Raw genomic sequence first — 16,603 nt, 5'->3', positions numbered from 1 at the left:
GTGGGCAAACTACGCATGCGGCCCGCCAAAGGTCTTTATGCGGCCCACCAAGATCAAGTCATTAAAAAAAAAAATTTTTTTGTAAAAGAAATTTTTTTTTTTTTTTAATTTTAAGGTTATTATGGGGGGGCTGTTGGGTTACTGGTATAGGGTGGATACGTTGACTTGAGTAGGGTGATCATTGCTCGGCACAACATGTGTTTCATGTGAAGTTTCTACTTTAAAATATTAATTAATAAAAATTAATTGCTTTTTTTTTCTTTAAAAACCTTTTATTTTGGCTATTTTAAATATTAATTATTTTACTTAATATACTATGCGGCCCTTTAAAATTGTGAATTTCTGAATGTGGCCCTTACACGGAAAAGTTTGCCCACCCCTGTTCTAGATTCTCCCACAAGAGGAAACCTCCTCTCCATATCCACAGACTAGCGTTACAGACTCTCTGCGATTGTGGCAAGGACTAAACAACATAACGGGCTACAAAGCGAAGCCGAGCAGTATCTCTGGCAGCAGTGCACCCCTCCCCGATGAACTCCGTGCATTCTATGCTCGGTTCGAGCAGGTAACCAACAATCTGCTGTCGAGTGCCCCAGCAGCCCATAATTCACCCGTACCCACCATCACAGTTTCCGAAGTCAGATCGGCCTTCCTGAAAGTGAACCCATGGAAGGCGATGGGCCCGGATGGGATCCCTGGTCGTGCACTCAGAGCCTGCGCATACCAGCTGGCAGAGGTATTCACAGACATCTTTAACCTATCCCTACTCCACTCCGAGGTCCCCACCTGCTTCAAGAAGACCACCATCATACCAGTACCAAAGAAGAACCAGGCAATGTGCCTCAATGACTACCGCCCGGTGGCCCTGACGTCAGTTGTAATGAAGTTCTTCGAGAGGCTGATCATGAAGCGCATCACCTCCATACTCCCAGAACGCCTTGACCCACTTCAATTCGCATACCGTCGCAAACGGTCCAGAACAGACGCCATTTCCCTGGCCCTACACTCATCCCTAGAGCATCTCGAAAACAAGGACTCCAACATCAGACTCCTAATTATTGACTACAGCCCCGCCTTCAACACCATAATCCCAGCCAAGCTCATATCAAAGCTCCAAAACCTAGGACTTGGCTCTGACCAACAGACCACAATCAGTAAGAATGAACACCAACACCTCCTCCACAATAGTCTTCAATACCGGTGCCCCACAAGGCTGCGTACTTAGCCCCCTACTCTACTCCCTGTACACACACGGCTGCGTGGCAAAACTTGGTTCCAACTCCATCTAAAAGTTTGCTGCCGATACGACCATAGTGGGCAGGATCTTGAATAACGACGAGTCAGAATACAGGAAGGAGATAGAGAACCGAGCAGAGTGGTGCAGCGACAACAATCTCTCCCTCAATGCCAGCAAAACTAAAGAGCTGGTCATCGACTTCAGGAAGCAAAGTACTGTACACACCCCTGTCAGCATCAACGGGGCCGAGGTGGAGATGGTTAGCAGTTTCAAATTCCTAGGTGTGCACATCACCAAAAATCTTTCCTGGTCCATCCACATCGACACTATCACCAAGAAAGCACAACAGCGCCTATACTTCCTCAGGAAACTAAGGAAATTCGGCATGTCCACATTAACCCTTACCAACTTTTACAGATGCACCATGGGCGCGATTCTCAGCAAATGCGGCGAGTCGTAAAGGCTGCCGTGAAACTGGCCGTGTTTCACGGCAGCCTCCGCGCCCCCTCCCGGGACCTGATGCTCCCCCCCTGGGCGGGGCTAGCAGCGCGGCCCCGTGAAGCACGGCATCGCAGGCTTAGCGACCGTCGCTAAGCCCACGCGCCAAGCGTCACGGTGGCTGACGCGCACGATGACGTCATCATGCATATGCGTCAAACCCGCGCATGCGCGGGCCGTCATGCCCCTCAGCCGCCCCACGGACTGATCCTGCGGGGCGGCGGAATAACAAATAGTGCACGGGTATCGGACCCGCTGCCCGCGATCGGTGCCCACCGATCGCAGGCCCATGCCACCCTTGGCACGGCCGTGGTGCGGCCGAGCCAATCGGTGCCATGGTTGTCCGGGACGGCACTTTGCGGCCGTTTTCACGAACGGTGATAGCAGGTGTGTTTGCGTTCGTGAAAATGGCCGTAAAGGCCTGGGAACTCAGCCCATTGGCCTGAGGAGAATCGCTGTTCGCCGTAAAAAACGGCGAGCAGCGATTCGTGTCGTGGGGCGGCCGGGGGGGGGGGGGGGGGGGGGGGGGGGAGAATAGTGGGAGGTCGGGAAAAATGTTGGGAAGGCCCTCCCGCTATTCTCCGACCCGTCGTGGGCAGCGGAGAATCGCGCCCCATAGAAAGCTTCCTACCGGGCTGCATCACAGCCTGGTATGGCAACTGCTCGGCCCAGGACCACAAGAAACTTCAGAGAGTCATGAACACAGCCCAGTCCATCACACAAACCTGCCTCTCATCTATTGACTCCATCGACACCTCCCGCTGCCTGGGGAAAGCGGGCAGCATAATCAAAGACCCCTCCCACCAGCTTACTCACTCTTCCAACTTCTTCCATCGGGCAGGAGATACAGAAGTCTGAGAACACGCACGAACAGACTCAAAAACAGCTTCTTCCCCACTGTCACCAGACTCCTAAACGACCCTCTTATGGACTGACCTGCTTAATACTACACCCCTGTACGCTTCACCCGATGCCCGTGTCTATGTATTTACATTGTGTACCTTGTGTGGCCCTATTATTTAATTATTTTATTTTATTTTATTTTCATGTACTTAATGATCTGTTGAGCTGCTCACAGAAAAATACTTTTCACTGTACACGTGACAATAAACAAATCCAATCCAATCCAATCCCTGTCAATGCCCCTCAGGTATTGTCTCAATGAAGTTGCCTCTTACTCTACTAATATCCCTAGCGCTAGTTTGCTTAGAGAAAAACCTTTGATGGATTAAAGAAGTAATGTTTATTCAAGTTTCATTGATGAAAAAACATTAACAAACTAATTAGACTCAACTGCCTCCGAACTCCTAAAAAAACAACTGTGTGATGTGATTCTTCTCCAATCTGGACATTGCCACGAAGACTAAGAATCCTGTCTCGAATGACACAGCTTCCTTAAATTTCACTGCACAGGGCAAAGACATTGGTGTTAGTTCCTGTTTGCTTTGCTTTTTATAGAGTCTATACAATGTGGTTGTAGCTAGAAATTGTTTTGATTTGCCGATTGATACCCAAGAGCCGCATTGCAACAAGATGTCCAAAGTATTCAGAACTGGAACATGACACAATAGAATTTATTAAACAAGGTTCTTTGAACAGATGCTGGGCTCCCCCATTACCTCATCACTAATGGGGACATTACAGCTGCTTTAGCTACACGCCAGCTACACACCTGGCTTTTCTCGATATATTGTTTAGCATTGGGAAGAAAAATATCCAGGTGACGTGTCCCGTGGCATCATGCTGGTGGGTGAGGCCCGATAATGCCAGCAATGTTGGGTTTCCTGAGATTGGGGCGCTCCAATGTCCGGTTCAAAAATAAGAGGACCAGCTCCCAATGCCCACAAAGAACCACCCCCCTTCCCACACGTTCTCGGGGAACCCCCCCATCCCACTGGGACACGGAGAACCACCCCCCTTCCCACACGTTCTCGGGGAACCCCCCCATCCCACTGGGACACGGAGAACCACCCCCCTTCCCACACGTTCTCGGGGAACCCCCCCATCCCACTGGGACACGGAGAACCACCCCCCTTCCCACACGTTCTCGGGGAACCCCCCCATCCCACTGGGACACGGAGAACCACCCCCCCTTCCCACACGTTCTCGGGGAACCCCCCCACCCCACTGGGACACGGAGAACCACCCCCCTTCCCACACGTTCTCGGGGAACCCCCCCATCCCACTGGGACACGGAGAACCACCCCCCTTCCCACACGTTCTCGGGGAACCCCCCCATCCCACTGGGACACGGAGAACCACCCCCCTTCCCACACGTTCTCGGGGAACCCCCCCATCCCACTGGGACACGGAGAACCACCCCCCCTTCCCACACGTTCTCGGGGAACCCCCCCATCCCACTGGGACACGGAGAACCACCCCCCCTTCCCACACGTTCTCGGGGAACCCCCCCATCCCACTGGGACACGGAGAACCACCCCCCTTCCCACACGTTCTCGGGGAACCCCCCCATCCCACTGGGACACGGAGAACCACCCCCCCTTCCCACACGTTCTCGGGGAACCCCCCCATCCCACTGGGACACGGAGAGACCACCCCCCTTCCCACACGTTCTCGGGGAACCCCCATCCCACTGGGACACGGAGAACCACCCCCTTCCCACACGTTCTCGGGGAACCCCCCCATCCCACTGGGACACGGAGAACCACCCCCCTTCCCACACGTTCTCGGGGAACCCCCATCCCACTGGGACACGGAGAACCGCCCCCCTTCCCACACGTTCTCGGGGAACCCCCCCATCCCACTGGGACACGGAGAACCACCCCCCTTCCCACACGTTCTCGGGGAACCCCCATCCCACTGGGACACGGAGAACCGCCTTCCCCATGGAGCTGCCCAGAGGGTCCCCCTGGCGGATAGTGTCAGGGGGCAATGCCAGAGTGCCGGGGGCAGTACCGGGGGGCCCAAGTAAGTAACATTTCAGTGATGGTTTATCTTTATGTTTTATTTCATATAAACTGTGATACGCACCAGAGGGAGTTGTTGTTAATGAATATTTACTGACCAATATGTTCCTTCATAGCAATTACCTGTGCACTCTTAGAGAAACCAGAACACAGCAATGTGAATTGCTCGGGCCCCCATGGTGAGAAGCATTACAACACATCTTGTTATTTTTCATGTGACGATGGTTACACTCTGGAAGGAAATCATAAAACCATCTGTATGGAATCAGGGAGCTGGAATTCACATGGTGGACAATGTAAGTATTCCTTACATGCTGATACTTGACACTTATGCTCGTTGGAGGTTGGAATGACCTTCCCCATCGATTATATTTGTTCACATTCTTCAGCTAACCAGCAAAGAATAAGATGAGGAATAGAACAAAGTCCAAATTTCTTCAGCTTACCAGAGCCAGCTCTGCATCAATTCCCCAGAGACACCTGGAACAAGGAGTCTGCCAAGAACTTCTGGTGAAGAGCAGGTTGACCAAGTGGCCCTTGGTCCAGGCTATAAATACCAGCAAACCGCAGACATGAAGCCATGTTATATTCATTAAGTAGCACCATTCCTCACACACAGATAGAATCTTTCATTTATTAAAAATAAAAACAAATGAGAAACATTGCGTTCATTTAGTTAGAAATGCAAAATATAAAGCAACAGTCTTGGAGTAAACATTTTTGAAGCATAACATTTCAAACAATGAGTAACAAAAATCAATGGACAGTTTAATTTGATCTATTTCATCTAATTTTTCTAGCTGTTTAGGAATTGTATAAACATTCCCTGAATTAGAGAGTAGGAAAGGTAGATTATTGCCCTTGTCTTGATTATGTGGAGCTTTACTTCTAGCGAAGTTTGCCAATGATACAAAGTTAGGTGGTCAGGCAGGTAGTGCTGAGGAAGTGGGGAGGCTGCAGAAGGATCTAGACAGTTTGGGAGAGTGGTGCAGGAAATGGCTGATGCAATTCAACGTGAGAAAATGTGAGGTCTTGCACTTCGGAAAAAAGAATCCAAGCATAGACTACTTTCTAAACGGTGAGAAAATTCATAATGCCAAAGTACAAAGGGATCTGGGAGTGCTAGTCGAGGATTCCCTAAAGGTAAACATGCAGGTTGAATCTGTGATTAAGAAAGCGAATGCAATGTTGTCATTTATCTCAAGAGGGTTGGAATATAAAAGCAGCGATGTGCTACTGAGCCTTTATAAGGCTCTGGTTAGGCCCCATTTGGAGTACTGTGTCCAGTTTTGTGCCCCACATCTCAGGAAGGACATACTGGCACTGGAGCGTGTCCAGCGGAGATTCACACGGATGATCCCTGGAATGGCGGGTCTAACATATGATGAACGGCTGAGGATCCTGGGATTGTATTCATTGGAGTTTAGAAGGTTAAGGGGAGATTTAATAGAAACTTACAAGATAATACATGGCTTAGAAAGGGTGGACGCAAAGAAACTGTTTCCGTTAGGCGAGGAGACGAGGACCCGTGGGCACAGCCTTAGAATTAGAGGGGGTAAATTCAGAACAGAAATGCGGAGACATTTCTTCAGCCAGAGAGTGGTGGGCCTGTGGAATTCATTGCCACGGAGTGCAGTGGAGGCCGGGACGCTAAATGGCTTCAAGGCAGAGATAGATAAATTCTTGATGTCGCGAGGAATTAAGGGCTACGGGGAGAATGCTGGTAGGTGGAGTTGAAATGCCCATCAGCCATGATTGAATGGCGGAGTGGACTCGATGGGCCGAATGGCCTTACTTCCACTCCTATGTCTTATGGTCTTATGGGGAGATGTCAACTCTTCAGTGTTGACATATTGTTCCGATCCCACTTGGTGTTCTGACTGGATGGGAAGATCCCAGAATAGATCCCTGACCCCATAACCTTCACTGATTTAAATAAAACATGGAGGAACACAGCCACAGGACTGCTCATTAATTTTAACAAGAAAAAAATATTTATTTATTAAAAATGGAAAAAATGGATTATGATACACACTCCTTAGTTTTACATTTACACACAGATTTTAAGATTAATGCAGGTTACAAAGCAGTTACACATCTTAAGCTACAATGATCTCATTAACACACAAAGACATTGTTAAGCACACAAGATGAGTGTGGTCAAATACACACACTCTGCTTTGAACCCCAAGTGAAAGTCTCGAGATGCCCCCTCAGAATCCCCCCCAGATGACTGTGATTTACATTCTGAAATCCAGACTAGGTTTTCCAAATGACTTTTAAACAAAGCTTCTGCTCCACAGCGAACCAAGTTCAACCCCTTTACGATTTATTTGTCTTGACTGATGAGGAAACTGTTCACAATTGCTTTAACTCTCAATTCCCAGATTGTATTAAAATGGCATCAGATTTACTTTTAAAGTCTGGTATTTCAATTGTCTCTTTAACTCAGAACACTCTATTTACCGTTCCTTGAATTCTTCTGAATCATACATTGGTCTCTGATTTTTTAACTCCAGTCATCTTAAGAAATTTCTGTCCCAATTCCCTGGTTATCTGGACTGTATCTTGTTCCTTCGAAAGCCTGCGTCTTTGTAACTCCTTTGTCCTGTCCAGTATCTGCTGGCAGAGTTGGAAGAGGTTCACTCCCCAGTACCCTGTTTCCAACTGCCAACAAATTCAGTTAAAATTAAAACTTAAAGGTCATGGGCGCGATTCTCCCATATGGGGAGAAATCGTAAGGCTGGTGTCAAATCCGGGCGGGTTTGATGCCAGCCCCCCCCTTCCCGACCGGGAACCGATTCTGGTCTCCGGTCGGGGCTAGCATCCCGACGCCGTAAACTCCGGCATCGCGGGCTTAACGAATTTCGTTAAGCCTGCTTGCCAGAGTTAGCGCCGGCTGACGCGTCATATGACGTCAGCCGCGCATGCGCGGATTGGAAGACTCCAACCCGCGCATGCACGGATGACATCATCGCGCATTTGCGCGAAACCCGCGCATGCGCGGGCCGGGATGCCCCTCAGCCGCCCCGCGAATGGATACTGCGGGGCGGCGGAAGGACAAAGAGTGCGCGGGCATCGGGCCCGCTGCCCGCGATCGGTGCCCACCGATCGCGGGCCCATGGCACCCTTGGCACGGCCGTGGTACTGCCGTGCCAATCAGTGCCATGGTTTTAAAAATCGACAGTTTACGGCCGTTTTTACGAACGGCCAGACCAGGTGTATTTGCCGTTCGTAAAAACAGCCGTAAAGGGCTGGAACTTCGGCCCACCGGACAGCTGAGAATCGCTGCCGGCCGTAAAAAAACGGCGGCAGCGATTCGTATCGGGAGTCAGGCGTGGGGGGGGGGGGAGAATAGCGGGAGGGCGTCGGAACAGCGTGGCCGTAAAATTTTACGAGCCACGCTATTCTCCGCACCGTCGGGAGTGCGGAGAATCGCGCCCCATGATTCTCTATTTGGGAGACCGTGGGCTGGATTCTCGATTTCAGCCGCTAAGTGTTGGCACCAGCGGAGCATGTGTGGTCCTTTACGACCAAAATATCTGCATGAAACCCTCACCGTTTCTGGGACTGGTGAGGGGCTAGCACTGGCACCGGGTGAAGTTCCCGCCTTCCATGCCGAAAACAGGCAGAGAATGGCTCTGTTATTGGCCTGTGGTGCACTTATCTACGGTACAGTACGAAGCCTCTCCTATCCTCCCACTCCTGATACTGATACTTTCAAGCAACTAGTGTCCTGGGCCGCGCATGCGCAAAGCTGATACCTGCAGCGGTCACGTCGTGCAGCATGGACCTGACCCGCCATCCACAACCCCACAGCCCACCCATTGCCACCCCCTGACCACCACCCATCATTCCCCCCAGCCCTCGCAGAAGCCCCCCCCCCCCCCCCCCCCCCCCCCCCCCCCCTCCCGGCCAATCACCATGCCGGGTTCCCGCACGGCTGAAACCACACGTGTTCCACGCCATCGGTACCTCAGCCCATCAGGGGCGGAGCATCACAGGAGGGACAGCTGATGATGCGCCAACAATGTTGCTACATTGCACAGCACGTGGTGCGATGATGCCATTTCGGAGGGGGTGGAGATTCCTGCCGGTGCTGAATTGCACCAATTTTCTGATCCCCTTGGGATCATAAAGCAGATTGCAACTCAGTGGTCCACGCCATGCACATTTATGCCTGATGTGGAATACAAGGGATTGCCAGGGAATCCAGCTATCAGGTTGCCCTCATGAGCGGGTGGTCTGATAGCGAGGACCCACGGCTAGCCACCTCCCCCCCACCACACAGTAGTCCCCCACCTCGAGATTACCTGGGTGTCCCCCCAAGTACAGGGGTGGCCTGCCCCACGCCCCAAGGACCCCTTTTACAGGGGGACCCTCCAGGGACCCCTCCATAGGGACCCCAGTATTAGGGAGAGACCCCACAAGGGCACCTGTAATAGTGGGTCCCCACAGGGACCCCCTCCATACACAGACAACCCCCCCCCTCGCTGCACAGACCCCTGCCCCAGAAAAGGGACCCCTGTGTGGAAGCTAAGCAACCCTTGCTGGTTCTGTTTACTCTTCATGCCATAGCCCTCTCTAAGCACAATAGAAGTGGCTGGTTTAGCACTGGGCTAAACCCACGGTAGGGGCCTCACGGTAGCATGGTGGTTAGCATCAATGCTTCACAGCTCCAGGGTCCCAGGTTCGATTCCCGGCTGGGTCACTGTCTGTGTGGAGTCTGCACATCCTCCCCGTGTGTGCGTGGGTTTCCTCCGGGTGCTCCGGTTTCCTCCCACAGTCCAAAGATGTGTGGGTTAGGTGGATTGGCCATGATAAATTGCCCATAGTGTAAGGTTAATGGGGGGATTGTTGGGTTATGGGTATACAGGTTACGTGGGTTTAAGTAGGGTGATCATTGTTCGGCACAACATCGAGGGCCGAAGGGCCTGTTCTGTGCTGTACTGTTCTATGTTCTAAATCGCTGGCTTTTAAAGCAGACCGAGGCAGGCCAGCAGCACGGTTCAATTCCCATACCAGCCTCCCCGAACAGGCGCCGGAATGTGGCGACTAGGGGCTTTTCACAGTAACTTCATTGAAGCCTACTCGTGACAATAAGCAATTTTTATTTCATTTTATTTAAATAGAATCACGGTGAGAATTGAAACCAACCCCCACACATACATTCGAGCATGAATCTAACTACAGGCTTTACCATTCCAATCACAGAAACATTAAATTATACCCACTTACAACTATAATTTATTTCTCATGTTTACCAATACAAGTATAAATCCCTTAAAACTACCTTTGTTTTCATAACAATACGGTGTTAAGTTCTTACCAGAAATTTAGCGAATGGGGAAATCATAGATACTAACTCAAAATGCTCGGTATAATTCTCCAAATATGCGAATTGAGCATATCTGAGAATTTTGGGCAATTCATTTTTTATAAAGTTAACCTCACTGAGCCAATGCCTGACTTTGTTCATCACATGTAACAATTAATTAATCTATTACTCTCAATTTTCATGTTTTGATCTCTAGGCACTGTTAATCAACTCAAACTGATCCTAATCATTGTTCCTGTGGGATCAATAGCAGCAGCTCTTCTAATTCTACTCACTGTGATCTGTTGGTATAATAGGAGAAAGCATCAAGGTAATATCCTGATTGTGTAATCAGCATTATTATAACATTTAATATATCGCCTTTTATTCCAAGACTTGTGTATGGTGCTGAACATTGTACAGTCACCCGCAAACATCCCCACTTCTGACCTTATGATGGAAGGGAGGTCACTGATGACGCAGCTGAAGATGGTTGGGACCGAGGACTCTACCCTGAGGAACTCCTGCAGTGATGTCCTGGAGCTGAGATGATTGACCTCCAACCACCACAACAATCTGGATAAAAGCAAATTACTGTTGATGCTGGAATCTGAAACCAAAGAGAAAATGCTGGAAAATCTCAGCAGGTCTGGCAGCATCTGTAGGGAGAGAACAGAGCAAATGTTTCGAGACCAGATGATCCCTTGTCAAAGCATCGCTGGTTGGGTCTGGAGTCACATGTAGGCCAGACCAGGTAAGGGCGGCAGATTTCCTTCACTGAAGGACATTAGTGAACCAGACGGGTTTTTATGACAATCGATTGGACTTTTAATTCCAGATTGTTTTTTGTTATGGAATTAAATTCCATCATCTGCCACAGTGGGATTTCAACCCAGGTATTCAGATCATTATCCTGAGTCACTGGATTACTAGTCTCTGGATTACTAGTCCCTGGATTACTAGTCACTGGATTACTAGTCTCTGGATTACTAGTCACTGGATTACTAGTCTCTGGATTACTAGTCACTGGATTACTGGTCTCTGGATTACTAGTCACTGGATTACTGGTCTCTGGATTACTAGTCACTGGATTACTAGTCACTGGATTACTAGTCTCTGGATTACTGGTCTCTGGATTGCTAGTCACTGGATTACTGGTCTCTGGATTACTAGTCACTGGATTACTAGTCACTGGATTACTAGTCACTGGATTACTGGTCTCTGGATTGCTAGTCACTGGATTACTGGTCTCTGGATTACTAGTCACTGGATTACTAGTCACTGGATTACTAGTCTCTGGATTACTAGTCTCTGGATTACTGGTCTCTGGATTACTAGTCACTGGATTACTGGTCTCTGGATTACTAGTCACTGGATTACTGGTCTCTGGATTACTAGTCTCTGGATTACTAGTCTCTGGATTACTAGTCACTGGATTACTAGTCTCTGGATTACTAGTCACTGGATTACTAGTCTCTGGATTGCTAGTCCCTGGATTACTAGTCACTGGATTACTAGTCTCTGGATTACTAGTCACTGGATTACTAGTCTCTGGATTACTAGTCACTGGATTACTGGTCTCTGGATTACTAGTCACTGGATTGCTAGTCTCTGGATTACTGGTCACTGGATTACTGGTCTCTGGATTACTAGTCTCTGGATTACTAGTCTCTGGATTACTAGTCACTGGATTACTAGTCTCTGGATTACTAGTCACTGGATTACTAGTCACTGGATTACTAGTCTCTGGATTACTAGTCTCTGGATTACTAGTCTCTGGATTACTAGTTACTAGATTACTAGTCACTGGATTACTAGTCCAGTGACAAGGACACTCTGCCACCATCTCCCTAATATTACCCCCTGCATCATGTAACTTTATCTTGTGCAATAACCTTTGATGTGGCTCCTTATGCTGTGAAATAAGATACAGGCGGAAATGTGCTACAGATCTTAAGATGCATCCATTCCAATAACCTCTTTCTATCTTTTCTTTAGCGCAAAGCACCAGCGATGACCTGTGAGTATCATTCAATACTTTATTCTGGCACACTGTTTCAGTCAAAGATAGTTTAATGATTTAAGGATAAGCAGTGGTAATGACAAACTCGCCTGTTACAAGTGGAATTTCTTCAATAGCGTGACACGACTGTTGTAAATGCGGTTGGTTTCCGTGCCACTAAATTATGTTAGTTAGGGTCCTGTACTTCTGTCAACACTCCATCCACAAATATTTCTGAATTTCCCTTCCATCTCCATAATAACAGTTCATGGCTCAATATGCAGATTTTAATTTTCAATTAGAATACATTTCTAGTTTACTTTGAGAATTTTGAAACTGTCCTGTGTATTCATTTGAAAGATTACATTAAATAATGTAGGATTAAATAATACGAGCAATTATGTATGATTTGTCATGTGGCAGTACCTTTAAGAAATGGGTGTTTATCAAATAGCTGCAGTGATGTCAGAGTGTGGGTGGAGCTGGGCTGTTTGCTTTACTTTCGCTTTTGAGCTGGCAGCTACAGTGTGTGTTTAGTTTTGTTTTGAGAGGCAAAGCAAGCAGCTGTATAATGATCTCTCTCTCTATAGCTACAGACTCTCTTCAGCTCATTTGAGGATTTCAAAGTAATACCTGTTTCTGTAGAGAATTTAAACCTGCTGTCTTTCTTTGAAAAAGGTTTAACATATGGATGTTGCCAGGAAAGATTCATAGATCATAGAATTTACAGTGCAGAAGGAGGCCATTCAGCCCATCGAGTCTGCACCAGCTCTTGGAAAGAGCACCCTAACCAAGGTCAACACCTTCACCCTATCCCCATATCCCCTTGTCCCAGTAATCCCACCCAACACTAAGGGCAATTTTGGACACTAAGGGCAATTTATCATGGCCAATCCACCTAACCTGCACATCTTTGGACTGTGGAAGGAAACCGGAGCACCCGGAGGAAACCCACACAGACACGGGGAGGATGTGCTGACTCCGCACAGACAGTGACCCAAGCCGGAATCGAACCTGGGACCCTGGAGCTGTGAAGCGATTGTGCTATCCACAATGCTACCGTGCATTGGGTTACTTACAGAGTACAGTATTCTTTGGGGGAGTATTTGAGTTGACAGTTGCTAAGATGTTTACTTGTGTTTTTATAAAATGTTAACTGGATTCATAGAATAAACATTATTCATTTTAAAAGTGCTTTAGATCTCTGTTGCATCACACCTGGAAAGTGGGCCCTTGTGCTCCCCATAACCACAATCTATTTAAAAGTTGTGGGTCAGCTGAACTCCATGATACACTTTGGGGTTCTCTAAATCCTGGCCCATAACAGATTGTTACAAAAATCATTGAAATTCTTGCTCCAAACGTTATGATGGAATATAGAACTCCCAAAGTTAAACAATCTGTTATAACCCTGAAACTCTATCTGAGGTGAACTATACTTTTGTATATTTTGCCAGATCTCTGGCACCTTGGCCCGGATTTTCAATGAGTCTGAACAGTAGCAGACTATTTAATTGTGAATTCATCAGAACCAATTCTTGCAATGATATCTGTAAGCATTGGGGTGCTGGCTGATTGTTCTCCGCTCCTGCCTCAAGCTTTCAGACATTGTAATCACTGGCAACAACCTGGCCATGGATCAGTTAGGTCAGAACATACTGGGGATCAAAGCTAGCAGTTTCTTTAGAAAGCTCCATTCTTAATTTTAAATACACAAAAAGAAAAACATTTTTTATTTCATAGAACCTTTTACTGCTGAATGGTTATTAATATTGATTCTGTAAACTGCAATGTGGAAATGGAGACGGCACTGAAATCTGCAAATCAGTTGACAACAGTTACTTAAATTATTGTATCAAAACTCACGCCAGTGACAATTCCTGACTCCTTTGCATTTGCTGGGACCACCAGCTGCGAAGACCCATTTTTGTCAGGGCTTCCTTCATGCAGCAGTTTGTGAATTCGAAAGTTTCCTTTTGAACTCCACCTAAATGCATGAGACCCCCGTGTTGAAAGGCAATGCCACCAACACAGGTTTAGCGCAGTGTAAAAACAGCCAGCAACCCAGCAACAATCAACTGAATTTAGATACCGCCTCGAATGTATCCCGACACACATCAAGCAGTAGAAAGTGGCACAAAAGGGACAATGCTGGAAAATCTCAGCAAGTCTGGCAGCATCTGTATGGAGAGAAAAGACCTAACGTTTCGAGTCCGATGACTTTTTGTCAAAGAGTCTTTGTCAAAGCTCTTTTCTCTCCCTACAGATGCTGCCAGACTTGCTGAGATTTTCCAGCATTGTCCCTTTCGTTTCAGATTCCAGCATCCGCCGTAATTTGCTTTTATCCAGTAGAAAGTGACAACTGACCAGGAGCATCAGATTTGGAAAAGATGGACACTAGATTTGTAATGTTAGACAGAGAAGTAGCAAAGGTGTGTGTTCCTCAAAATCAAACTAATGCAACCTAAAATTCTGGAAAGAGGAGGTACGCTAGTTCTAAAATAGTTTTGTTTTTTCCTAATGTTCTGTTTGGAGAAAGTTCTGGCTTATCCGTGACTTATTGACCCCCTTTCTCAATTCTCCTCGAAGCTGTCGATGAGCGGCTTCCACCTCCAGGCAAACCAACCGGCCCTCTTTTTAAAAAAAATTTAGATTACCCAATTATTTTTTCCCAATTAAGGGGCAATTTAGCGTGGCCAATCCACCTACTCTGCACATTTTTGGGTTGTGGGGAGAAACCCACGCAAACACGGGGAGAATGTGCAAACTCCACACGGACAGTGACCCAGAGCTGGGATCGAACCTGGGACCTCAGCGCCGTGAGGCGGTTGTGCTAACCACTAGGCCACCGTGCTGCCCTTACCAGCCGGCCCTCTTAAGATAAACTTGATTTTCTCCAACCTCAGGACCTCTGCCTGGTCCCTCACCCACACCCCCGGTTTCGGGGACTCCGAGTCCCTCCACTCCAGGAAAATCCGTCTGCAGGCTACCAGGGAGGCAAAGGCCAGAACATCTGCCTCTCTCACCCTCCTGGACTCCTGGGTTATCCGACACTCCAAATATTGCCACTTCTGGACTCGGGACCGCCTTCACCCTCAACACCTCAGACAATACATCTGCAAACTCCTGCCAGAACTCCTTCAGTTTAAAAAAAATAAATTTAGAGTACTCAATCATTTTTTCCAATTAAGGGGCAATTTAGTGTGGCCAATCCACCTACCCTGCACATCTTTGGGCTGTGGGGGCGAAACCCACTCAGACACGGGGAGAATGTGCAAACTCCACACAGACAGTGACCCAGAGTCGGGATCGAACCTGGGACCTCGGCGTTGTGAGGCAGCAGTGCTAACCACTACGCCACCGTGCTGCCCTAGAAACCTTTTAGTTTTGGACATGCTCAGAACATGTGTAGATGGTTGTCTGCAGTGCGATTAAGGGTTATGGTGGACAGTAGTCATGGCTATTTCACCAGGTATATGGAGACCGCCTTCAAACCTGTGTCTTCCAGAGATGGTATATTCATTAAGGGAAGTGCAGGGCTGATGTTGGGACCTGGCTCACTCCAGAGGATGTTGATGTATCAGAGAGGCATTAGTCTCAATCATTGAAACCAAAACACCCATCAGCTTCTCACATGCCTCTTCAGGTGAGATTGAAGGGAGTGGGTCGGGGGATAGGATTGGTGGGAATAATTGGTCCTTTTTATTGTCTTTCTTCTCAAAGATGATATTGAATTTTTCGGAAGAATTTTCACATGACTGAAATGGGCAGCACATTGGGTAAAATTTGTAAACCTGAATCTTGTGTGTTTATTCTCATAATGATAATAAGTATTCAAAGTTCACAATTTTCTTTCTAGCCCAATGCAACAAAAGACTTTGGCATATGAAAATCAAGGTATTTACGTGCTACCAACACCGTACCTGAATAATGACATCCCACAAGATGAAATGTATGTCAACAACCTCAGCACAGATCAGGAAATATATAAGAATTTAGAGTAGATAAGAATGGCAAAGTGAACAGGAAACCGTTGGAGCTTCACTTGTTGAAATGTGCAACATTGTCTTTTCTCAGACATCAATATTAAACTGTTGTTGTATTCGCAGATACTTAATGTATCTTATGGCATTTCGCTCACTGTAACCTTAGTGGAGACAGTAACTCATTTTTAAAAATCTGCACTTTTGTTAAAATAATAAATTGAAGAATGTCTTTTGAACGTGTTGAGCATTTGAGTGCCAACATCACCGATAGTAATTTCTAAGCTATTGTATAATATTAAACTGAAAAGATATTGGAAAGAAAAATAGATAACAGCAATACTTTGTTTTAAAACTAGATACATGTAATGAGGGTTTACAATAGCTCACAACAGCATTGTTATTGTTTTGATATAATTTTGGAAATATTATTGCGCACACATCATAGATCCAGAGCCCAGGGCCTGAAGGTATTACAGTTCTGAATGTATCATCGGTCAGGACTGAAGGTTCCCAATTTTCGCACTGTGGGAAATGGGATACGATTGCTGGCTCTCCTACTGGCCCAGTTGCATGATGCAGTGAACAATTACACTTGCAATGGAATAAAGTTCCAGATTCAATCCCGGCTCTACACTG

At 47.3% G+C, this 16,603-nt stretch overlaps 1 protein-coding gene across 2 annotated transcripts in view; it reads left to right on the top strand.

Moving 5' to 3' along the window:
- The window catches only part of LOC119953591 (E-selectin-like), a 45,513-nt gene extending 29,222 nt beyond the window's left edge, over positions 1-16,291 (top strand). For both annotated transcript variants that reach the window (XM_038777988.1, XM_038777989.1), the window contains 4 exons: positions 4,779-4,958; positions 10,197-10,310; positions 11,978-11,999; positions 15,841-16,291. In XM_038777988.1, the coding sequence (XP_038633916.1) occupies positions 4,779-4,958; positions 10,197-10,310; positions 11,978-11,999; positions 15,841-15,985 (461 nt within the window). In that variant the 3' untranslated portion in view covers positions 15,986-16,291. The remainder of the gene's footprint in view (positions 1-4,778; positions 4,959-10,196; positions 10,311-11,977; positions 12,000-15,840) is intronic.
- The last annotated feature ends 312 nt before the right edge of the window (positions 16,292-16,603 follow it).

Source organism: Scyliorhinus canicula, chromosome 18 (assembly GCF_902713615.1).
Source record: "Scyliorhinus canicula chromosome 18, sScyCan1.1, whole genome shotgun sequence".
In the NCBI taxonomy this organism is placed as follows: Eukaryota; Metazoa; Chordata; class Chondrichthyes; order Carcharhiniformes; family Scyliorhinidae; genus Scyliorhinus; species Scyliorhinus canicula.
Note: the sequence above shows the minus strand (reverse complement) of the source record. Positions and strands in the feature narration are given on the sequence as shown.